Source organism: Podarcis liolepis (genome assembly GCF_965112155.1).
Source record: "Podarcis liolepis genome assembly, chromosome: 1".
NCBI classification, from domain to species: domain Eukaryota; kingdom Metazoa; phylum Chordata; class Lepidosauria; order Squamata; family Lacertidae; genus Podarcis; species Podarcis liolepis.
In genome coordinates, this window is record NC_139554.1 from 6,034,961 (window position 1) to 6,058,982 (window position 24,022).

At 47.5% G+C, this 24,022-nt stretch overlaps 1 protein-coding gene across 2 annotated transcripts; it reads left to right on the top strand.

The window, feature by feature from the left end:
• Positions 1–621: 621 nt before the first annotated feature.
• On the top strand, positions 622–23,152 carry LGALS3 (galectin 3). Of its 2 annotated transcripts, XM_083515984.1 has the most exons (7): positions 703–745; positions 12,069–12,130; positions 15,016–15,037; positions 16,643–17,065; positions 20,201–20,289; positions 21,185–21,353; positions 22,860–23,152. In XM_083515984.1, exons 3-7 carry the CDS (start codon positions 15,020–15,022, stop codon positions 23,013–23,015), a joined length of 855 nt encoding a protein of 284 aa, XP_083372110.1. In that variant the 5' UTR covers positions 703–745; positions 12,069–12,130; positions 15,016–15,019; the 3' UTR covers positions 23,016–23,152. The 2 variants fall into 2 exon arrangements, with proteins under 2 accessions (XP_083372109.1, XP_083372110.1); XM_083515983.1 differs by lacking the exon at positions 12,069–12,130 and having other exon boundaries at positions 622–745.
• Positions 23,153–24,022: the final 870 nt, after the last annotated feature.

Sequence of the window (24,022 nt, forward strand, 5' to 3'; positions counted from 1 at the left end):
AGCCTTCTTTATGGTCCAGCTCTCACTTCCATACATCACTACTGGGAAAACCATAGCTTTAACAATATGGACCTTTGTTGGCAAGGTGATGTCTCTACTTTTTAAGATGCTGTCTAGGTTTAGTGCTAGTACTTAGTACTAAAATACTTAGTACTAAAGTGTTAATACTTAGTACTAAAAGACTAATAAAAATGACACCGACCATCCGTCCATAATATACCTGGACCCATGCTCGACTATGTGCTCCTCGAACACGTGCCTTTTTTTCTCTGTTTTAAATCTCCCAACGTGCAGCTTCCCTGAATGTCTACAAGCTCAAGCCTTAGGACAGAAGGAGGGGAAACACTTTTCCCTCTACACTTTCTCCCTGCCAGGCATATATTTGCAACCTCCCCCCCCCCCCCGTCTCCTCTCTCTCGCCTTTTCTCTAGAGGGTAAAAGTCCCCGCCGCCGCCCCTTTTCCTCGTAGGGGAGTCGCGGGCATCCTGGACGGGGCGGGATACCGAGGGGAACCCCGGCTGGGTGGGTGGGGGGCAGCCCTAGGGTGGGTGGCACCCGTGAGGGCCAGGCTGTAGAAAAAGGCGGTGCAAGGTCGTGCGCGATGGGGAGGGGCATTTTGGAGGCGGGACACCCGACGGGGCGGTCCCGGGACGGGGATATGAGACGCCTGGCCGGCCCCGCCCGAGCCCGTCTCGGCTGCTGCTTTCCCCCTTCTCAGTCCGAGGCTTCGACGGGATCCTGCCAGGTAAGAAGGGCGTCGAGGATCGGGCCCAGGAGATTTTGGGGGCGCTGGGGGGGGTTGGTCGACCTTCCACACCCCACCCCGAGAATGGTGCCACTTTTGGGGGTTCCTTTCTCCAGCCCCCCACCCAGCTGTCGGTGTTGAGAGACGGTTCCAAAAAGGGGAACCGTCTGAATTTTGTTTTTGGAGGATGGGGGTCTCTGGCCCAGGAGGGCGGGGTTTGCCAGCTCCAAACCCCCGCCGTCTGCGATGACCTCCCGGCGGCGGAGATTTGAGGGGTCCTCCTCCTGCCCCCGGTTTGGGCATCTGCGCCCTCGAGGGGCGTGGAGGAGACCCCCGCCAAGAGCGCATCTGGCTCAGAGCTGACTTCTCCAAAGCTTGCAGAAGCCGTCCAGGGTCAGCCCAGCCCAAACCAAAAAGGAGCCGTAGAGAAAAAGAGTCTTTGACGTCTCCTCTGCTCCCCCTCCCCAGCCCCTGTCAACGTCTGAATATGTGGGTTTGTCAAACTGAATCCGTAGCCTATTTCACAGCATGGAACTCTGCCACCCTGCGAGGGTGATTCATCCCCGTCAGATATTAAATCCACACGCATGGATCTTGCAAGTTACATAAGGAGAGGCTGCAGGATCAGGCCCATAGCCCATCCATGCTCTATCCCAACTCCCTAGAGACTGCGATCTACTCACAGAGTTTAAACTGGCAGTGATCTACCCCCTTTTTGGGGGAATTTGGGTCAAAGTTGTTGAGTTTTTTCAGGGAGGAGGTAAAATGTTGAGCTTTTTTTTAGGGGAGCCACAGTTGTTCAGCTTCTTTGGGGGGAGCCAGTGATCTACCAGTGATCTACCACAGATGTCCAGTCACAATCTACCTGTTGGACATGCCTGCTCTAACCAGCTGAGCTCTCCATGGATTAGACAAAAGAGCAGGGGACAAAATGTTGGTTCTGCTCCGCCTGCGCATTTGCAGTTACAGATAGGTAGCCGTGTTGGTCTGCCATAGTCAAAATAAAAAAAACTTCTTCCAGTAGCACCTTAAAGACCAACTAAGTTAGTTCTTGGTATGAGCTTTCGTGTGCATGCACACAAAAGCTCATACCAAGAACTAACTTAGTTGGTCTTTAAGGTGCTACTGGAAGGAATTTGCGCATTTGCAGACAGCCATGCTTCGGAGGTGCTTCGGATTGGACCTGCGACCTTCTGCATGCCCAGCATGTGTTCTAGCCACTAGCACTGCGGCGCCAGTCCCCAAAGCTGTGGGGTGCACCATCAGGTTGCCCTTTCACATCCCGCTACAACTGGCCAGCAGCGGGTCGGACTCTGTGTCTCTGCAGAGGCAGGGCAGGGCTGGGTGTAAGGCACAGCGGGGAGAGTGGAAACCCAGAACGCAGAATTGTAAAGTAATGGTCGTTTTGTGCTCAAATCTAGGCGGAATGGGGTTGGTGTGTGGGAGAAAAAAAGTAAAGATTTCGGAGTGGTGCAGAAATATTGAACTGTGACTCTGGATTTGGCTTTTGGCACATGTTGGCAAGCAGCCAAGCAGCGAAAAGGCTTCTGCAGATGTGCAGAATAGTTCTGCAATCCTGCATGCAACAGCCTCTTCTGTCTCTTTCAGAAGTTGCTGTTTAGGTAAGGTAAAAGGTAAAGGACTCCTGGACGGTTAAGTCCAGTCAAAGGCAACTATGGGGTTGCGGCGCTCATCTTGCTTTCAGGCCGAGGGAGACAGCGTTTGTCCGCAGACAGCTTTCTGGTTCATGTGGCCAGCGTGACTAAACTGCTTCTGGCGCAATAGAACACGCAACAGAAACCTAGTTGCTGTTTACCTTCAGTTAGGTCACATCTGCACCGATCTCTTTCCACAGAGCTATAGGTAGCAAACGTTTGCTTTTTCTGCATCCAGTAGAAATCCATAGCACCGATACTGAGAACCAGCTGGGTGCGGTGACTGTGCTGTAATTGATAATCGCAGTTCATATCCTGTGTTTATGTCCAAGATCCAAAACGGCTTACAATCCAGATTCCTGTTAAGTAACACTTGCAGAGAGTCTTCCGTCTGTATGGGCGGAGGCAGTGGTGCTTCTGCAAGCCAGTTGCGTGAGACCACGGGAGGGCAGCGTTTCCCCCTCCCATTGAACCCTTGGCTTGGCCACTCTGGGAACTGGATGCTAGACTTGGTGGCCCACTGGCCTGATCCAGGAGGCTCCTCTTAGGGTGCAACTATCATAGAACAAAGGGACGTGGGTGGCGCTGTGGGTTAAACCACAGAGCCTAGGACTTGCCCATCAAAAGGTCGGCGGTTCAAATCCCCGCAACGGGGTGAGCTCCTGTTGCTTGGTCCCAGCTCCTGCCAACCTAGCAGTTTAAAAGCATGTCAAAAGTGCAAGTAGATAAATAGGTACCACTCCGGCGGGAAGGGAAACGGCATTTCCGTGCGCTGCTCTGGTTCACCAGAAGTGGCTCAGCCATGCTGGCCACATGACCTGGAAGCTGTATGCCGGCTCCCTCGGCCAATAAAGCAAGATGAGCGCCGCAACCCGAGAGTCGGTCATGACTGGACCTAATGGTCAGGGGTCCCTTTACCTTTACCTATCATAGAACAAAACAACAACACCACAAACTGGCTTATAAGTATAAAACCAAATTTACTAGAATAATAGCTAGAATAGAAGAAGAAGTGTGCATGCACACGAAAGCTCATACCAAGAACTAACTTAGTTGGTCTTTAAGGTGCTACTGGAAGGAATTTTTTTATTTTAGCTAGAATAGAGATAGACTTTTAACCATTCAAGCAACAAACATACTAAGGTGCCCTGTGCAAAACAAAGCCTGGAGATACTGTAAACATGGAGTGGCTAAATGTACAACTGTATCTTAACTTGTTACATGTGCAATAAACGTTATACAGACTGGATAAATGAACCGTTCGACAAGTAGCGTAAGTCCAGTCGCAGAACGGCAACCCCCTGCCGCTACAAGGGAAGGGTAGTGCACTGGAGAATATGAAAAAGTTTTTCAAAGCTGTTTTTCAAAGATTGAACTGGATGAGATGTTCTTCAATGGGTCTTGAGTTGGAAACACAAAGCCGTATGCGTGGATCAATCACGGAAAGGCAAATCAAAGCCACCACCCGATGAGAATAACGCAAGTGGGCAAAAGGAGACCTGTTGTTCTCCGGATATATTACAGGTTTCGCTACAGGCTTCGTCAGTCCGAAAAGCCAGTCATACAAAACGGTTTGCTCAGGATAAAGAAAGTATTCCAACTATCATAGAAACAACAGCAGCAAAGGGAGGAACTGCCTCTGGCCATTTCAAATCCCGTTCATCAGCTCAGCCTACCTTTCAGGGTTGTTGTAATGATAAGGTGGCGTTTGCTACATCCAAGCATTGATGCTGACCACATCCACATATGCCACCCTCAGCAAAATGGGAAGAAATGGTGCAATGTGCCTAGGACCCTCGTACCTATGGGACCGCCTCTCCTGGCATGCCCCGCAGAGAACCCTAAGGTCCATGAATAAGAATAGCTTAAAGGTCCTGGGCCCTAAGGAATTCAGACTATCCTCCCCCAAGGCCAGGGCCTGCTCAGTGATGGCTCCGACCTAGAATCATAGAATCATAGAATCATAGAGTTGGAAGAGACCACAAGGGCCATCGAGTCCAACCCCCTGCCAAGCAGGAAACACCATCAGAGCACTCCTGACATATGGTTGTCAAGCCTCTGCTTAAAGACCTTCAAAGAAGGAGACTCCACCACACTCCTTGGCAGCAAATTCCACTGTCGAACAGCTCTTACTGTCAGGAAGTTCTTCCTAATGTTTAGGTGGAATCTTCTTTCTTGTAGTTTGGATCCATTGCTCCGTGTCCGCTTCTCTGGAGCAGCAGAAAACCACCTTTCTCCCTCCTCTATGTGACATCCTTTTATATATTTGAACATGGCTATCATATCACCCCTTAACCTCCTCTTCTCCAGGCTAAACATGCCCAGCTCCCTTAGCCGTTCCTCATAAGGCATCGTTTCCAGGCCTTGGACCATTTTGGTTGCCCTCCTCTGGACACGTTCCAGTTTGTCAGTGTCCTTCTTGAATTGTGGTGCCCAGACCTGGTGGAATGCTCTGTCCCACAAGACTAGGGCCCTGCAGGACTTGATCTCCTCCCACAGGGCCTGTAAGACAGAGCTATTCCGCCTGGCCTTCAATTTGAATTAGCCTGATCCTCTATTCCCTTTCCCCCTTTCCTCTTCTATGAAGAAACCCTTTCTGGGACCCCACATTTCAATTCTTCCCTGGTCTCCTTGCTGGCCCTAATAGGACCAACTTAGCCCTGGTGATCATTTGATGTCTACTGACTGGGTTCCCCTCCCAATGACCCATGAGTTTTTGAATTTTATTGATATTGATGCTGCATTTTATGTTGTATTTTATGCTGTTTTTAAGTCGCATTTTAATCAGTGTTTTATATTTGCTGTTAGCTGCCCTGAGCCTGGCTTTTAAATGGGGAAGGGTGGGGTATAAATAAAAATTATTATTATTATTATTATGCATTTTAATAATAATAATAATAATAATAATAATAATAATAATAATTTTTCTTTATATCCCTCCCTCCCCAGCCAAAGCCGGGCCAGGGCGGCTAACAACAATAAAATAATACAACATTCTAAAATCATTTCATTATAAAATTAATTTAAATCAAATTGATGGCAACCATTGAGCTAGAGTTGTGTGAAGATTGCCAAAGGAGGGGGTCAGGCTGTGCCCTGGCCAAAGGCCTGGTGGAACAGCTCTGCCTTGCAGGCCCTGCGGAAAGATGTCAAGTCCCGCAGGGCCCTGGTCTCTTGTGACAGAGTGTTCCACCAGATCGGAGCCACAGCCGAAAAGGCCCTGGCCCTGGATGAGGCCAGCCTAACCTCCCTGTGGCCTGGGACCTCCAATATGTTTTTGTTTGAAGACCGTAAGTTCCTCTGTGGGGCATACCAGGAGAGGCGGCCCAGTAGGTACAAGGGTCCTAGGCCAAATAGGGCTTTGAAGGTCAAAACCAGCAAATGTTGCTAACTGCCCTGAGGTCTTCAGATGAAGGGTGGCAGACAAATAAAATAAATAAAATAAAGGTTGGTAATAATGATATAGTAGTGTTCGCGCCTGATGCCAGCTTGTGAGTGCATTTTATTTTGCAGATGAATGCAGTGCTTTTTTCCTGGAGGGACACAGGGGGATGCATACCCCTAAACACTTTGTGAATCTTAAGTTTGGCCTCATTTAGGGGCCTACTCAATATGAGTAGGAAAATGAGAGTACCCAAAACATTTTATTTAGGGGGGGAAAGCACTGGATAAATGTATTGTATTGTATTGTATTTTGCAAAATGCTTAGACAGCTAAATGTGAAGATATCTAAGCAGTGTATCAGAGCAGAGGGTTAAAGAAAAAAGTTAACAGAAACTTTTGTGTGATTTGATTCTGGGGAGACTTCCTGGTTTACAGCTGCTCTGCCCCCCCCCCCCCCGTGACTCCCAGCTTTTTGTGCGGTGGCTTTTTCATTTGCCACAATGTGAACATCCCTCCTTTTGAAATGACAGCCGTGTGAGAATAGAAGGCCCCTTTTCTGTTCTCCCTTGCTTGGTAATGGGCGAGGCTCTGTAATCCCCTGGGCATTATTTCTGCATTGTAGATCTGAGCCCCGCCCAGCGCTGATGCTCAGCACAGCCTGTAGCCCTTGACCATCCAGGGTGCTCCCAGCTGGGGAGGAGCCCATACCTGTGGGGCAGGGTGGCTGCTTTGGGTGAAGAAGGACCCAGGTTCAGTCCCCAATGGCCTCTCTGTTTCTTTCTTTCTTCTTTGGCGATCACTCTTAGCTGAGAAAGATTGTCTTCCATAAACAATGAGTCCATAAGTGACTGTGGAGGCCAATTCTGGACCCACACGTCCTTCCACAGTAGGGACATAGGTTTCCGGGCGGGAGCCGATCACGGTGTGGATTTGCCAAGCGTGCCTTCCTCTTGGCACGTTTCTCCCTTGAGTCCTGAGTTCGAGTGTCTTCAAAGCCCATGAGACCTTTGGTCAAGGCTGTTCTCCAACTGGAGCGCTCGCAGGCCAGTGTTTCCCAGTTGTTGGTGTTTATACTACATCTTTTTAGATTTGCCTTGAGAGAGTCTTTGAACCTCTTTTGTTGACCACCAGCATTACACTTACCATTTTTAAGTTTGGAATAGAGTACAGTGGTACCTCGGGTTACAGACGCTTCAGGTTCCAGACGCTTCAGGTTACAGACTCCACTAACCCAGAAATAGTACCTCAGGTTAAGAACTTTGCTTCAAGATGAGAACAGAAATTGTGTGGTGGCAGTGGGAAACCCCATTAGCTAAAGTGGTACTTCAGGTTAAGAACAGTTTCAGGTTAAGAACGGACCTCCGGAACGAATTAAGTTCTTAACCCGAGGTACCACTGTAGTTGCTTTGGAAGACGATAATCAGGCATCCGCACAACATGACCAGTCCAACAAAGTTGAAGAATCATCACTTCAACATGGGTGATCTTTGATTCTTCCAGTACACAGTAGTGGGTGACAGACGAGACCCTTGAGAGCTGCTGCAAGTCAGAGTAAGCAACACTGGGAGAGATGGGCCAGTGAACGTGACTCAACAGAATATGGCTTCATCCATTCAGCTCTGGTCTGAACTGACACACTCCTAATGTAGCAACTGCTTCTCCGGGTTAGAACAAAGATCCTTCTTGACACATCTTGTTCACAAGCACCTTGGCAAAGGGAGGGTATTTGCAATATAAAAGCAGAAAAATACCGTATTTTTTGCACCATAACACTCACTTTTTTCCTCCTAGAAAGTAAGGGGAAATGTCTGTGCGTGTTATGGAGGAAATGCCTACGGGTGGCATGCCTACGGATTTTCCTCCTCTAAAAACTACGTGCGTGTTATGGTCGGGTGCGTGTTATAGAGCGAAAAATACGGTACATAACATAGTAACAAATGAAAACAGTTACAGACACACCCCAGTTTAATAGGCCTGTGAGGAAAGGAATGTTTTTGCCTGGTGCCTAAAGATATGTAACAAAGGCGACAGGTGAGCCACCCTGGGGAGATCATTCCACAAACGGGGGGCCACTACAGAAAAGGCCCCGCTCTCATGTTGCCACCCTCTGGACCTCTCGAGGAGGACGGCACACAAAGAAGGCCTCAGATGATGATCTCTCTGGGGTCACTTCAGAGATGCAGTTCTTGAGGTTTTGCGGTCCTGAGACATTTATAGGTCGGGCCAGATTCTGAGTCATATGAGCATATGTCCCAGTGAGCAACCTGGCCACTTAATTCTGTGCCAGCTGAAGTTTCTGCACCATCTTCAGAGGCAGCCCCACGTATGATGTGTTGCAGTAATCTATCCTAGAGGTTACCAGAGCATAGAGGAAAGAAGTTAGGCTGTCCCTGTCCAGATGGGGGCACAGCTGGCCCACCGGCCGAAGCTGATGGATGGCGCTCAGCGCTACCAAGGCTTCGTGAGCAGTGCTGGATTTATGCATAAGCAAAACAAGCTATAGCTCAGGGCCCCACCCTCTTGGGGGCCCCAGAAAAATCTGAAGGGAAAAGATGTACATTTCCAAAATGTAAGATAAAAAACAAATAAAATAAAACCTACATACAGCAACAGGGTTTTGTGTTGTGTAGGTTCCTATGATGTAAGGCATGGGTAGGCAACCTAAGGCCCGGGGGCCGGATCTGGCCCAATCACCTTCTAAATCCGGCCTGCGGACGGTCTGGGAATCAGCGTGTTTTTACATGAGTAGAATGTGTGCTTTTATTGAAAATGCACCTCTGGGTTATTTGTGGGGCATAGGAATTCGTTCATTTTTTTTTTCTTTATAGTCCAGCCCCCCACAAGGTCTGAGGGACAGTGGACTGGCCCCCTGCTGAAAACGTTTGCTGACCCCTGATGTAAGGTAATGGGCCCCGCCTGCTAGCCTGTTCCCTAAGGACAAAGGACAGCTGGACATATAAAGGGCCCCATTACCTTCAGTAGTTTAGGGTCTCCTCAAACTTAAATCCGGCCCTGTGCATGAGCCTCAAGCGAAATGGAGGCTGAGTTTTATTTATTTAATTCTAGCATTCCTCTCCCAGTTTTCTAGCATGGGGCAGATTTTCAAAGCAGTGAATGACATAAGGAAAGCATTAAGAACAGGCAGCAATAACAGCGAGATAGTCCAACTAAGTTAGTTCTTGGTATGAGCTTTCGTGTGCATGCACACTTCTTCAGATACACAGTGTGCATGCACACGAAAGCTTATACCAAGAACTAACTTAGTTGGTCTTTAAGGTGCTACTGGAAGGATTTTTTTTATTTTGACTATGGCAGACCAACACGGCTACCTATCTGTAGCGAGATAGTCGTGCAGAAACAAAACCATGCAACCCTTTTGATCTCGGCTGCCTGCAATTGTGTTGAAGGCAAGGGAGTTAATTGCCTGTTTGGTGCTTCAGAGGCCCAAAGAGAATGGGATTCTGTTGTCTAAATAGTTGGTGTTCCAAGAGGGCTGCCATTATCAGAGTTTTGGAGCCTCCTGATTTGTGTTTTGTAAAGGCATTCTCTGCTTCTGGGAGAGCAGCCTGGGCTTGCCTGCACCAGCATGGACTTGGTTCTTGAAAGGGCATTGTAATGGCAGGGAGGGATGGTGAGGACGGAAGGAGGAGCATATTCAGAAAGATGCAGTGCTCTTTCCATTGTTGACATTGCACACAGTCCTGCAATAAGGTGCTTTAAGGCATGGGTAGGCAAACTAAGGCCCAGGGGCCGGATCCGGCCCAATCACCTTCTCAGTCCAGCCCGCAGACAGTCCGGGAATCAGCATGTTTTTACATGAGTAGAATGTGTCCTTTTATTTAAAATGCATCTCTGGGTTATTTGTGGGGCATAGGAATGCGTTCATTCCCACCCCAAAAAAATAGTCCGGCCCCCCACAAGGTCTGAGGGACAGTGGACCGGCCCCCTGCTGAAAAAGTTTACTGACCCCTGCTTTAAGGCATCCCCAACATCTGTCTGCAAATAATTCTATTGTATTCCTGGGCACAATTGCTCAGCTCTACAAATCTATGATTCTATGAACTTGTGCTTTAAATAGTCTTGTATTAAGTTTTCTTGATCACCTCTGGTGAGTCACAGTTGTCTTCAGGTGACCAAGTGGGAAAGTTTGTTGGTATTTTTGTTGTTGTTAAAATAAAAAAATTCCTTCCAGTAGCACCTTAGAGACCAACTAAGTTAGTTCTTGGTATGAGCTTTCGTGTGCATGCACACTTCTTCAGATACACTGAAACGTTGTTGTTTTTTATTACTACTACTACAGGCCATCAATATGCTAGAAAATGCTCACGCAGGTATGAGTAGACAAGGGGCAAGTACCTTTCTCTCTGAGCTAATCTTGCAAATAAGTACACAACTTTGTGAACTTGGAGGAAGAATAAAAGAATAGTGCCTTTGAGCATGGTCAGAGATCCTTACCTTCAGCACTGAGTAAACACAGTTAAATTCCTTGTGGTTAGGGCCAGGATGATACGTGCTAGATTTTCAGTAAGCGTACCTTGAGAAATGTTTTGCATGGTTGGTACTAAACTGGCATTTGTTGCTAAACTTTGCAACAAAGCTCAGGGAGAAAACAAAAGCAAAGTCACCCAGTCCCGTTGGGCTGGTTTAGAGCTGGCTATTGAACAACCTCTACCTATCCTAATTTGATTGCCTAATTGGGCTGGAATGTTTGGCACGAAGGCTCTCTGTTTCGCTGTAGCAGTTAAACAGGGTGGTTGCTCAGCCTCGCAATCTTCAGGTCTGATTCCTTTTCTCAGTGACGCTTGCCGAAAACTCTGATCATCTTAAATCTCATTGCCGCAAAACCTAGATTCTGCAGCTGGAATAAATTGCACAGGAGTTTCTTCCTCAATTGATAGTTGGTTTGCAGGCAGATCTGAATTTGAAGTCTGTTTCGTATTGCAGATAAACAGTCTTGATAAACTTCCTCTTTGCGTACCAAATACCGTAACTGGCATGTTTACTTCCAATGTGCCTGTAGTGTAAGTCCACCTTCAGGTATCAGGTAGAGGTGAGTCACTAAAGATAAGCAGGAATCCACATGCCTGGGATTTAGTTTCTGCCTCTTGAAGGCCCCATTCTGTCTGATCCTCGCTATCCCGTCCAGGACGAAAGAAACTATACACACAAGATAGACTTGGGCCTGCCTGCCTGATGGGAAAATCAGACTGATTTAAGAGCTGCAGAAATTAAGTAATATGCAAATGGGGTGGAGAATAGGGATGTCAGGAGCATCCCAGATCATAAGATTTCAGGGTTCAAAGCTGAGAACTAAGGTAATGTCATTGGGGAGGGGGCAGACACTGATGATGTCACAGAGATGATGTCATGGGAATGCCACTAAGCACGACACATCAAGCATTAACCTGAAAGACCTACATTGGCTCCCAGGATGTTTCCGAGCACAATTCAAAGTGTTGCTGACCTTTAAAGCCCTAAACGGCTTCAGCCCAGTAGACCTGAAGGAGCGTCTCCACCCCCATCGTTCTGCCCAGATACTGAGGTCCAGCGCCGAGGGCCTTCTGGTGGTTCCCTCATTGCGAGAAGCCAAGTTACAGGGAACCAGGCAGAGGGCCTTTTTGGTGGTGGCGCCCACCCTGTGGAATGCCCCCCCCTTCAGATGTCAAGGAAATAAACAACTACCAGACTTTTAGAAGACATCTGAAGGCAGCCCTGTTCAGGGAAGCTTTTAATGTTTAACAGGCTATTGTATTTTAATATTTTGTTGGAAGCTGCCCAGAGTGGCTGGGGAAACCCAACCAGATGGATGGAGTATAAATATTGTTGTTGTTGGTTGTTGTTGTTGTTGTTGTTGTTGTTGTTAACTGCAATCACTATGACCTTTTGCAGAGATGGAGTCACCGAGCTACGGTTTTTCAGAGATCCCCTTGAAAAGGGGTTGACTACTAAACCGCTTTAGGAATTGTATCTCTGCGAAGAGAATAGGGGTCTCCTGAAAACGTTCAGCACCCCTTAACATATGACAGCTCACAGAATTATTTGGCGTTCGCCATGTCTCTTTAAAGTGGCCGTGGCTTCAGGTTTCCCAGCCCTACGAAGATGCCATTGGGGGATTGAACCCGGAACCTTTTGCATGTGTGGACAGAATCTCCCATAGCCGAAGAAGCTGAGCACATGCAGACAGCTTGCCAGCTCCTAATAGGACAGAAACTGGGTAGTGCAATATCTTGGAATTGGATGGAGTGGGGAGTGACCTGAATTCTGATCCTCCTTCATCTTGCTAGGTGACCTTGAACTGACTCTTATCCTCACAACGACCCTGCGAGCTGTGCCAGGCAAGCCCCAGGTACATGCCTCTGCTGAGGCCAATGATAATTATAATCTATTACCTATACCCCACCCATCTGACTAGGTTGCCGCAGCCATTCTTTTCTTTTTCTTTTTAAACAAAATGTTTATTACAAAAGGAAAGGTCCTCAGGCCACATATATGAACATAACCAGGTGTCTGGGGATTGGAAAATTCATCAGCCAGCTCTATGGATAGCAAGAAGCCTTGCACTTTCCTTCATCGGGGTACTGAATACTCGTGGCGCAAAAATGATTCGAAGAGCAGGCAGCTGCTAAGAAAATGCTATTGGCTAAAGCCATCAGCGGACCATAACAGTCTCTTGGTGATTACCCTAAAGAAAAGCTCTTTGCTGGACTAGGCTCTCAAGCACCTACAGCCTGTTATTTGCCAGCGATTAGGGGGTTCCTCAAGGGACACAGGTGTTGCTGTGGGTTAAACCACAGAGCCTAGGGCTTGCCAATCAGAAGGTCGGCGGTTTGAATCCCCAAGACGGGGTGAGCTCCCGTTGCTCGGTCCCTGCTCCTACCAACCTAGCAGTTCGAAAGCACATCAAAGTGCAAGTAGATAAATAGGTACCACTCCAGCGGGAAGGTAAACGGCATTTCCGTGCGCTGCTCTGGTTCTCCAGAAGCGGCTTAGTCATGGTGGCCACATGACCCGGAAGCTGTATGCCGGCTCCCTTGGCCAATAAAGAGATGAGCGCCACAACCCCAGAGTCGGCCACGACTGGACCTAATAGTCAGGGGTCCCTTTACCTTTAAGGTAGTCTCTGTGGGAGTATATTGTATTTAAAAATGTGGTATCAGAGTTTTTAGGGGGCTAAACAGGTTGGGATAGCTGGGATAGCAGGCATGTTGGTTTTTGAATGTCAGATGCAGATTTTTTTCAATTTTGTTGTTCTGCATGGGACACCGACAATAAAGATTATCGTATCATCGTATCGTAATTGATATTCAGAAGCATTGCTGCCTCCAACTGTGAAAGCAGAGCTGAGCCATCGTGGCTAGTAGATATGAGAGTCATCTTCAAATATCTCAAGGGCTGTCACATGGAAGAGGGAACCAGCTTGTTTTCTCCTGCTCTGGAGGGTAGGACTCGAACCCATGGCTTCAAGGAGATTCTGACTAAACATCAGGAAGAACTTTCTGACAGGAAGAGCTGTTGGACAGTGGAATGGTCTCCCTCAAGAGGTTGTTGACTCTCCTTCCTTGGAGGTTTTTAAGCAGAGGTTGGATGGACATCTGTCAGGGATACTTTAGCTAAGATTCCTGCATTGCAGGGGGTTGGACTAGATGACCCTCGGGGTCCCTTCCAACTCTACCATCCTATGATTCCATGGTGAAAAGGTAAAGGATCCATGGGTGGTTAAGTCCACTCAAAGGCGACTATGGGGTTGTGGCGCTCATCTCGCTTTCAGGCCGAGGGAGCTGGTGTTTGTCTGCAGACAGTTTTCTGGATCATGTGGCCAGCAGGACTAAACCGCTTCTGGCACAACGGAACCCTGTGATGGAAACCAGAGTGCACAGAAACACGGTTTACCTTCCCGCCACAGTGGTACCTATTTATCTACTTGCACTGGTGTGCTTTCGAACTGCTAGGTTGGCAGGAGCAGGGACAGAGCAACGGGAGCTCACCCCGTCGCAGGGATTCTGTGATAGCCCTATCCTCCGCGAATCTATCCTTATCGTTAATGGCAGGGAAGGATAAACTGTAGAATGAGCATACTTTTAATCAAATCAATCATGGGTGGGGTGAAGTGATGAGTCACCGTTTCGCAACGTGAACTGTTGCCACAAACCTCGCAGGACTGTTGTGAGGAGGGCTTCAGCAGGGCAGTGCTTGTCGTGCCAATGCGCCGTGGGTGCATTGTAAGTAAACTGTGTAGGGCAAACACACTTTCTTAACATGAATGGGGAGCATTTGATTTGAGTCATGGGCGTGTCGAGGCCTGAGTGAGTCATATTTGCACAGAGCTTTCGCCTGAAGCCACGGACAACGGCTGTGTGTTTTCCCAAAGTGGATGCTATGGCAATTTCCCTGAATATCTCTTTGAAAGGGCGTGTTCGTGCGTGTTTTGTAGGCTTTCTATGAAGTTTGTGGGTCTCTCTCTTTTCTTATTTGGCCAGCTTTCAGGGGAGTGTACCCTCTCTGAAAGACAGCTCTGTTTGTGTTAAGAAGTGGGGGGGAAACCTGAAATATGTTCCTGGGCGGTCTTCGCTTCTTGTTCCAAGATGAGTCAACATCATGTGTATACTCAGAACACAGACGGAAATGAATTGGTAGCAGATCTGGATGGCTCACTGCTAGAAAGCAGGGAGAAATTCCATTCGGTTTGCACTTAAAGGCAAAGCTACCTAATTCTCACTGTTCGAAACAACACAAGCGCTGAAAAACTAGAGAACTGAAAAACACCCGTCCTTTGAAACTGGTGGAGTTCTGGATTTTGCAATGCCCTTCTGCAGCCAAGTAATGTGCAGGTGCTGCAGTAAAGTCTTTATGAAGATGTACACAGTGAAAAGAAAACACGAACATGCTTTATATTAGGCAAAATGGCAAGTAAACATTTAAAGAAGTTTGCACTCCAATGCTGGTGAATTTACATGAGCGCTTGAAAGCAACATCTGGATTCTGAGCTGTTTCTTTGCCCAAAAATAAATAAATCCCAGCCTTTATCAAGCTGGTGCTTCTCCAGATGTTTGGGGCTACAACTTCCATCAGCCACAGCCAGCAAACATCTGGGAGGGGCACCAGGTTGGCAAAAGCTGCTCTATCCATTGCACCACAAAGCCTTCCTTGGCTCTGCCAAGATTTGCATTTGGCCAGTGGAATCTATGGCTGCTGCCTTGCACTCACCTGTTCTCTTTTTCTGTTTTGTTTCAGGAAGATGTCTGACGGCTTTTCAGTAAGTATCTGCTCTCCTGATGCAGTAGTGCTTTTGATTCCAGTTTTAAAAAGGACTACTGTGTTGTTGCTGTGACCTGAGACCTCACGTGGTCTTGGCCTGAGAAAGCAGGGCGCTTTTTGTATCATCCAGAAAGCACCAGCCACGGTTTCAGCTGAGACATTTAATTGCACGTTTAGTCAAAACCCAGTTAAAACTATATATCGGGTTTTTTCCCCATCTATAAGATGCCCCCATGTATAAGACGGCCCCTACAGTGGTGCCCTGCAAGACGAATGCCTCGCAAGACAAAAAACCCGCTAGATGAAAGGGTTTTCCATTTTTCGATGCGCTTCGCAAGACGAATTTCCCTATGGGCTTGCTTCGCAAGACGAAAACGTCTTGCGAGTCTTGCGATTTTTTCCGCTTCCTCCCCTTTTTCTAAGCCGCTAAGCCGCTAATAGCCTTTTAGCTGCTAATCCGCTAAGCCTTTAATAGCCGCTAAACTGCTAATAGCGCTAATCCGCTAATCCGCTAATAGGGTTGCTTCGCAAGACGAAAAAACCGCTAGACGAAGAGAATCGCGGAACGGATTATTTTCGTCATGCGAGACACCACTGTATTTGAGGGGCAACAACCAATCGCCAGTCCACACTCGGCACTATCCGTGTATAAGATGCCCATTGATTTTTGACATTACAGAGGTACCTCTAGTTACGGACTTGATCCATTCTGGGGTGTCATTTGCACCCCAAAAAGTCTGCAACCAGAGCGCTGCTTCTGTGTATGCACGCAGCATGACAGAGCGCTTCTGCGCTAGTAGCATCCGTGCAGCTATCGTTGCAAAATTAAAAGTCTGCTCCTTTGGAATATCTGCACCTATCTTTCCTAATAAAAAAGCCTCTGAGTTTTATTTTTACAAAAGTTAATTTGAATTCCCCCCCCCCATCTCATTATACAGTGGACGCTCGGGTTGCGAACGTGATCCATGCAGGATGCACGTTCGCAACCCGCAGCGCCACGTCTGCGCACGCGCGGGTTGCAATTTGACACTTCTGCACATGCACAAAGTGCGATTTAGTACTGTTCCAGTACTTTCGGGATTCAACGGGTCTGTAACATGTAAAAACGCAAACTGAAGCATCTGTAACCCGAGGTATGACTGTACAGTGGTGCCTTGCAAGATGAAAAGAATCCGTTCTGTGATTCTCTTCGTCTAGCAGTTTTTACGTCTTGCGATGCAAGCCCATTGATGGATTAGCGGATTAGCGCTATTAGCGGCTTTTAGCGGCTTATCTGCTTATCGGATCAGCTGATAAGCGGCTTAGCGGCTTAGGAAAGGGGGGGAGGGGAAAAACCCAGCAGGAACTCACAAGCCATTGTCGTCTTGCGAAGCAAGCCCATAGGAAATTCGTTTTGCGAAGCACCTCCAGAACGGAAAACTCTTTTGTCTAGCAAGTTTTCCGTCTTGCGAGGCATTCGTCTTGTGGGGCACCACTGTATATCATTTCCCAGAATGATTTTATTACCTTACAAGGCCACCGTATATGATTTTTCTTTACATTTCCAGCAAATATTTGGACCTCTTATACATTTTTGCTAACTGTTGCTTTGTTCTCTACACAGTTGTCTGATGCCCTGTCCGGGGGCGCCAACAACCCGAACGCCAACCCAAATGCCCAGCCAAACCCGTGGGGAAATCAGCCCGGCACTTTCCCAGGATATCCCGGAGCGTTCCCCGGCCCATATCCTGGAGCACCCGGCGCATACCCAGGGGCCCCTGGCGCGTATCCTGGGGCCCCCGGCGCATATCCAGGGGCCCCCGGTGCATATCCTGGGGCCCCACAAGCAGGTGGTGGATACCCTGGAGGCCCACCCCAGCCAGGCGGATTTCCCAGCGCACCTGGAATGGTTCCACCAGGTTCCTCCGGCATGTATCCTGGCCCCGGACAGCCCCCAAGTGGCGGAGGAGCACAGCCGACCGCACCACAGGGTGGACCCGGATTCCCACCTTCCGTTCCGTCCGGAGGAGCACCTTCCGGCCCGTTGGTGAGAAACTTGCTTGTTTGCGTGTGCCTCTAGGCTAGGAAATCTCTCTCTCTGATCTGTCTTAATTTCAGGAAATGTATACACTGCATTGACGGTAAGCAATAACATCAAAAGCGGTTTGCAAGATTTAGGGTTCTGTGTCTTTTTAAAAAAGGAAACGAATACCCTTTGTTCACAGAACGAAAAGTTACTCCTGGATGAAGCTGTGAATAGGATCAGTTTGCAATATTCCCCATAGATAGGTTTTTCTGCTGGACACCAATTGCCCACTCAAAGCTCCATTCCAGAGAATGATGTATTATTTTACTGTTGTTAGCCGCTCTGAGCCCAGCTTCGGCTGGGGAGGGCGGGATATAAATCATCATCATCATCCTCATCATCATTACATGAGTTCCGCAGCTTAAGGCAAAGATCTGAGGGTTGGCAGAATTAAATTAAACTAGCCAGAGTCATTTTGTTATTATTAATTTATACCCCACTTTTATATACTGATTTGTATACCGCTTCTATGCCCAAATGTTTTCTATTCCTCTCTGGTACCACAGAACAGAGAAACATCTGACCAAAATTGCTGTGGAAATAATATTTTTTGATGATTGCACCAAGGTTTTCCCCCTCTCTAACTTATTAGTTGTGGCTTTAAACAGTTATTCTATGTTACCTATATTTTGGTGATTTCTTTATATTTTTAATAATAATAATAATAATAATAATAATAATAATAATAATAATAATAATAATAATAATTTATTATTTATACCCCGCCCATCTGGGCGGCTTCCAAAAGAATATTAAAATACTATAATACATCAAATATTAAAAGCTTCCCGAAACAGGGCTGCCTTCAGATGTCTTCTAAAAGCCTGGTAGTTGTTGTTCTCTTTGACATCTGGTGGGAGGGTGTTCCACAGGGAAGGCGCCACTACCGAGAAGGCCCTCTGCCTGGTTCCCTGTAACTTGGCTTCTCGCAGGGAGGAAACCGCCAGAAGGCCCTCGGAGCTGGACCTCAGTGTCCGGGTAGAACGATGGGGGTGGAGACGCTCCTTCAGATATACTGGACCAAGGCCGTTTAGGGCTTTAAAGGTCAACACCAACACTTTGAATTGTGCTCGGAAACGTACTGGGAGCCAATGTAGGTCTTTCAAGACCGGTGTTATGTGGTCTCTGCGGCCGCTCCCAGTCACCAGTCTAGCTGCCACATTCTGGATTAGTTGTAGTTTTCGGGTCACCTTCAAAGGTAGCCCCACATAGAGCGCATTGCAGTAATCCAAGCGGGAGATAACCAGAGCATGCACCACTCTGGCGAGGCAGTCCACAGGCAGATAGTGTCTCAGCCTGCGTACCAGATGGAGCTGGTAAACAGCTGCTCTGGACACAGATTTGACCTGTGCCTCCATGGACAGCTGTGAGTCCAAAATGACCCCCAGGCTACGCACCTGGTCCTTCAGGGGCACGGTTACCCCATTCAGGACCAGGGAATCCCCCACACCTGCCTGCCTCCTGTCCCCCCAAAACAGTACTTCTGTCTTGTCAGGATTCAACCTCAATCTGTTAGTCGCCATCCAACCTCCAACTGCCTCCAGGCACTCACACAGGACCTTCACTGCCTTCACTGGTTCTGATTTGAAAGAGAGGTAGAGCTGGGTATCATCGGCATACTGATGAACACCCAGCCCAAATCCCCTGATGATCTCTCCCAGCGGCTGCATGTAGATGTTGAAAAGCTTGGGGGAGAGGACAGAACCCTGAGGCACCCCACAAGTGAGGGCCCAGGGGTCTGAACACTCATCCCCCACCACCACTTTCTGAACACGGCCCAGGAGGAAGGAGCGGAACCACTGTATAACAGTGCCCCCAGCTCCCAGCCCCTCTAGACGGTCCAGAAGGATGTTATGGTCGATGGTATCAAACGCCGCTGAGAGATCCAGCAGAACTAGGAAACAGCTCTCACCTTTGTCCCTAGCCCGCCGGATATCATCAACCAGTGCGACCAAGGCAGTTTCAGTCCCATGATGAGGCCTGAATCCCAACTGGAAGGGATTCAAATGGTCCGCTTCTTCCAGGCGTGCCTGGAGTTGTTCAGCAACCACTCGCTCAATCACCTTGCCCAAGAATGGAAGATTTGAGACTGGGCGATAGTTGGCTATATCATGAGCTGCTTTGAAGTTGTCTCCCAGGTCCTAGACCAGTGGTTCCGAAGCTTTTTTCTTCTTTGGGCCACACTTTCAGAAGAAAAATTTGCTCACACCACACCAAATTTCCTCTTGATAAGGAATACATTGGGAGGGGACTATTCCTAAAGGTAAAGGTAAAGGGGGTGGCGGTGTGGGTTAAACCACAGAGCCTAGGACTAGCCGATCAGAAAGTCGGCGGTTTGAATCCCCGTGACGGGGTGAGCTCCCGTTGCTCAGTCCCTGCTCCTGCCAACCTAGCAGTTCGAAAGCACATCAAAGTGCAAGTAGATAAATAGGTACCACTCCAGCAGGAACGTAAATGGCGTTTCCGTGTGCTGCTCTGGTTCGCCAGAAGCGGCTTAGTCATGCTGGCCACATGACCCGGAAGCTGTATGCCGGCTCCCTCAGCCAATAAAGCAAGATGAGTGCCGCAACCCCAGAGTCGGCCATGACTGGACCTAATGGTCAGTAGCAGTGCTTAATTTATAACATAGAACACAACTATGATCATGAGATGTCCAGAAAGTACAAAACAATGCAGCTACATAAGAACATGTAATATTCCCAAAATAATTATAAATGAGCCCCTTACATATGTACCTTAAGTATGTATACAAACTCAGCGAGAGGTGTGTGCTTGCTTTTGCCGGGTAATCTCACTTATATTAGGTCTAATTTGAGGCAAAAAACCAACACAAAGAAGCCTTTCTCTTTTCTGACCTTGAAAATCCCTGATCTCAACAATATGCTGTGCAGAACTATAGCCAATGGGTTGCTGATGCTCTTGCTCTGAGTTTGGAAAGATAACTAGCCGCTATTCTGCAAATAAATAAATAAAGATTTTGATACTATACACTGAAATGTTCACATGTTCCTGTGATTGTCCTTGAATCTTCCTGCCACACCCTTTGAGACGCACTGCCCTCAACCAAAACCCTGAACATTATACCATCTTTTGCAGAAAGTTCCCTGTGACATCCCACTGCCGGCAGGACTCCAGCCTCGCACTTTATTGACCATTGTCGGGACAGTGAATCCAAGGGCAAGCTGGTAAAGATGGAATATAATAATAAGTTATTATTTATACCCCGCCCACCTGGCTGAGTTTCCCCAGCCACTCTGGGCAGCTGGAAAAGGGATTGGGGGGTGCGGGGGTGTTCCAGTTTTCTGTAGGAGGGGATTGCATGTTTGGGGCCGAATTACGGCTGTGGTGTCTCCCTCTTACTCATGGGTAGGCAAACTAAGGCCCAGGGGCCGGATCCAGCCCAATCGCCTTCTCAATCCGGCCCGTGGACGGTCTGGAAATCTGCGTGTTTTTGCATGAGTGGAATGTGTCCTTTTATTTAAAATGCACCTCTGGGTTATTTGTGGGGCCTGCCTGGTGTTTTTACATGAATAGAATGTGTCCTTTTATTTAAAATGCATCTCTGGGTTATTTGTGGGGCATAAGAATTCATTCATTTCCTCACAAAACAAATATAGTCTGGCCCCCCACAAAATCTGAGGGGCTACAAAACTGTGTTTATTATTATTTGAAAAGCTATCCAGGAACTCTGTGACAGTCAAATTCTCGGCTGAAAAAGAGCTACAAATTGCACACCTATCAGCCAAATTTGCTCTGGCAGCTAAGAAGTTCTGTTCCAGCTCTGTTAATGCTTTCTAATTTTAAATTTTTATGCTGTACATTTTTCATGCTGAAAATGTTTCTAGGTTAGGTTGTGCAATTTCATTGGAAAGCCTTGCTCTTGCCCTCTGCTGTACATTGTAAAGACCTTTGGCTGTATGCAATAAATTGATTATTCTTTAAGGGGATTTGTTGGACCCTGGGAGAACACTGTGACTCTGATAACAGTGGTCTTAATTCCTGGCTCCCACTGTGTGATTTATGATCAAATGTTGAGACATTCCTCAGGAGACGGTTACAGCTTGTGTCTCCCTGTTGCAGCATTAAAGTGGATTTGAAGAAGGGCAATGACATCGCCCTCCACTTCAACCCCCGCTTCAATGAAGATGGCAGGAAAGTTATTGTTTGCAACACCATGCTTCATAACACCTGGGGGAAGGAAGACCGGACGGCCCCCAGGTTCCCTTTCGAGGCTGGCAAACCTTTCAAGGTAAAGGGGGACACAGGGAAATGGGGTTCTCTCTCTTAACTGAAGCGAGATGAATGAGTTAAACGTTTATGCTATACAGTCGACGCTCGGGTTGTGAACGTGATCCGTGCGGGATGCACATTCGCAACCTGCAGCGGCGCACCTGCCCACGTTGCGATTCAGCGCTTCTGTGCAAAGCGCAATTTAGTGCTTCTGCGCATGCACAACCGCCGAAACCTGGAAGTAACGCATTCCTGTACTTCTGTGTTTCGGCGGGTTTCCGTAACCCGAAAAAACACAACCTGAAGCACCTGTAACCCGAGGTATGACTGTATAATGAAAGCACTGGCTGAAATTGATGTTTTAATGATGGGCAGCTTATTTTACCATGAAAATTAATTGCCGCATTTCCACAAAGAGCTGTGCCTAAAGCAGTGAGCGACAACTTCCATCAGCCCTAGAAAGCATGGCCACGGGAATTGCAGGTCCCCACACCTGATCTAAATCCACAAAAATTACATCTGCTTCTGGACCACTCTGTTTCATTACACTGTAAGCCTGCCACCGTATTTCTGTATCGCCTCTAGTAAACATCCATCATTCAGTCAGCAACATATGCATTTCAGCAGCAGTCTTGCTTAGTGGTTATAGCAGTAAGAATAGAAGATGACCACAACCTAGATTGGACGGTTTCAGCCTCCCAACCAGATGTTTCTGGCAAGACCACAAGGACCCAGTATTTAACATTTACACTTTTTTGTTTTAAGTGTTCAGAGAATGCAAGTGTGTGGCCTCTATCAACTCTAGTCTCACTTTCCATTTGTTTATTTGCTGACATATCAATCATCAAATATTGAGGGTAAGGCGTTTGCAAACTCCTGCCGTGTGAGCTGTGTCATCTTCAGAACTACAGGTCTGGCTTCAAATTAGGGGTAGTGAGCTGTACATTTAGTAAAACCACCATTTACCACATCCTGTACCAGAACCAGGATTCCACGACTTGACTGCACAAAATTGCATCAGCAGCTAACCGTGTGATGACTCTTCCACACAGGAAAACATATATATATAAAAAGGCATTTATAGACTGCTTAATCAGCATTTCTAAGAGGGGTACATAAAACAAACCATACAAAGGATAGAAGAATTAAAAATCTCCATAAAACTAAATACCAGCATATAACACCTGCTGGAAGAAGAAAGTCTTTGCAGCAAGGAGGTTGCCTACCTAATCCCAAGTGGGAGGGCGTTCCACAGGCCTAGACCTGCAGCAGTGGTTTACGAACTTGACTCAAGGGTAGAGCCACTGAAATTAATGCAAGTTAAGTTCGTGATGGCCATTAATTTCAATGAGTTTACTCTTAGTAAACGTTAGCTGAATATAGCCCTAAGCCTTGATGTGCTAGGAAGTGCTAGGAAGCCACGCTCTGTTCAAAGAATTTGGAACTTAAGTTAATCTCTGCTCACAGCCTCTGCCAATCTGCTTTCCTGGTTCTTTTAATGTTTTGAACGCCTCTCCTTTTCCAGATTCAGATTCTGTGCGAAGCGGATCACCTGAAGATAGCAGTCAACGATGCCCATTTGATGCAGTATAACCACCGCATCAAGGAGCTAAACCAGATCAACAAGCTGTGCATCAATGGCGACATCACCCTCACCAGTGTCACACCAACAACCATCTAACCCAAGGCTCCAGCAACCCAATACGCCAACTCTGCGTGCATTAAAACAGCAGCTTTCGTTTTTCTAAAAAGATGTCCGGCTGGCTTCGCTTTGTAGGGCAAAGTTTAATAAAAATATATATACGCAGGACCAGTCAAGGAGAGGCTGAGTGTCATATGTAAGTCCTCACAAGCAGGTTTCTAGTCCTTATGGGCACCAAAGGGTTAGAAAGGGTGTTGGCAATGGACGGAGGATGGAGTGGGGATGCAGCTGAACAGGACTGCTACGAGTGAGGGTTTCTGATTTTTATTAGTAAAGTTTTAAAAGCTAAAGGTCCATCAGATATTCAAGCAAAGGGGGAAGGGGGCGAGAGAAACATTTCAAAACTTATGAGTATAGGAGTACTGGCACCTTCAGAAGTCCTAAGGTCCAACATTGATGAATGACGATGATGGGAACCAGGGGCCTTGAAGTGGTGCTCACCAAACTTAACATTATCATGCTTATTAAATTTGGGTACAGCCTTTCATCAGTAGAATCCCAGGGGAGTTCATAACAGAATCACCTCGCCCCAACAGCGTTCTGTCTTACCGGCATACCTCAGGCAAAAAACGTCCCAAACAATACTGCTTTTATTTGGACTACAGCAAACTCTGCTGTGTACCCTTTCGTGGACCCCAGGTGTATGTGTACCAAACTTTGGGAAACTGGCCCGGAGGATGGGCAGGGTTCGTTTTACAGCTGTAGCCTTATTAGACTTTACTGACTGGTGGGGTCTGCGTTGCTCCCGGGAGGGAGAAAGGAAGTCAAATGACACCGAGGTTGATTTAGAGAAAGAGTTTATTCTGCTCTCCGGATAGCCGAAGGCACTGCGTGAATCGGTTCACCACAAGCACAAAAGCAAGAGAAATTTCATGCAGTATACATATCCTCCAGGTACCCTCTCTTTCCGTCCCCGGGAATCCAGCCACGTCACGGAAGTTGACATACATGACCATAAACAGATGTTCCTGTTCCGGTACTCTTGA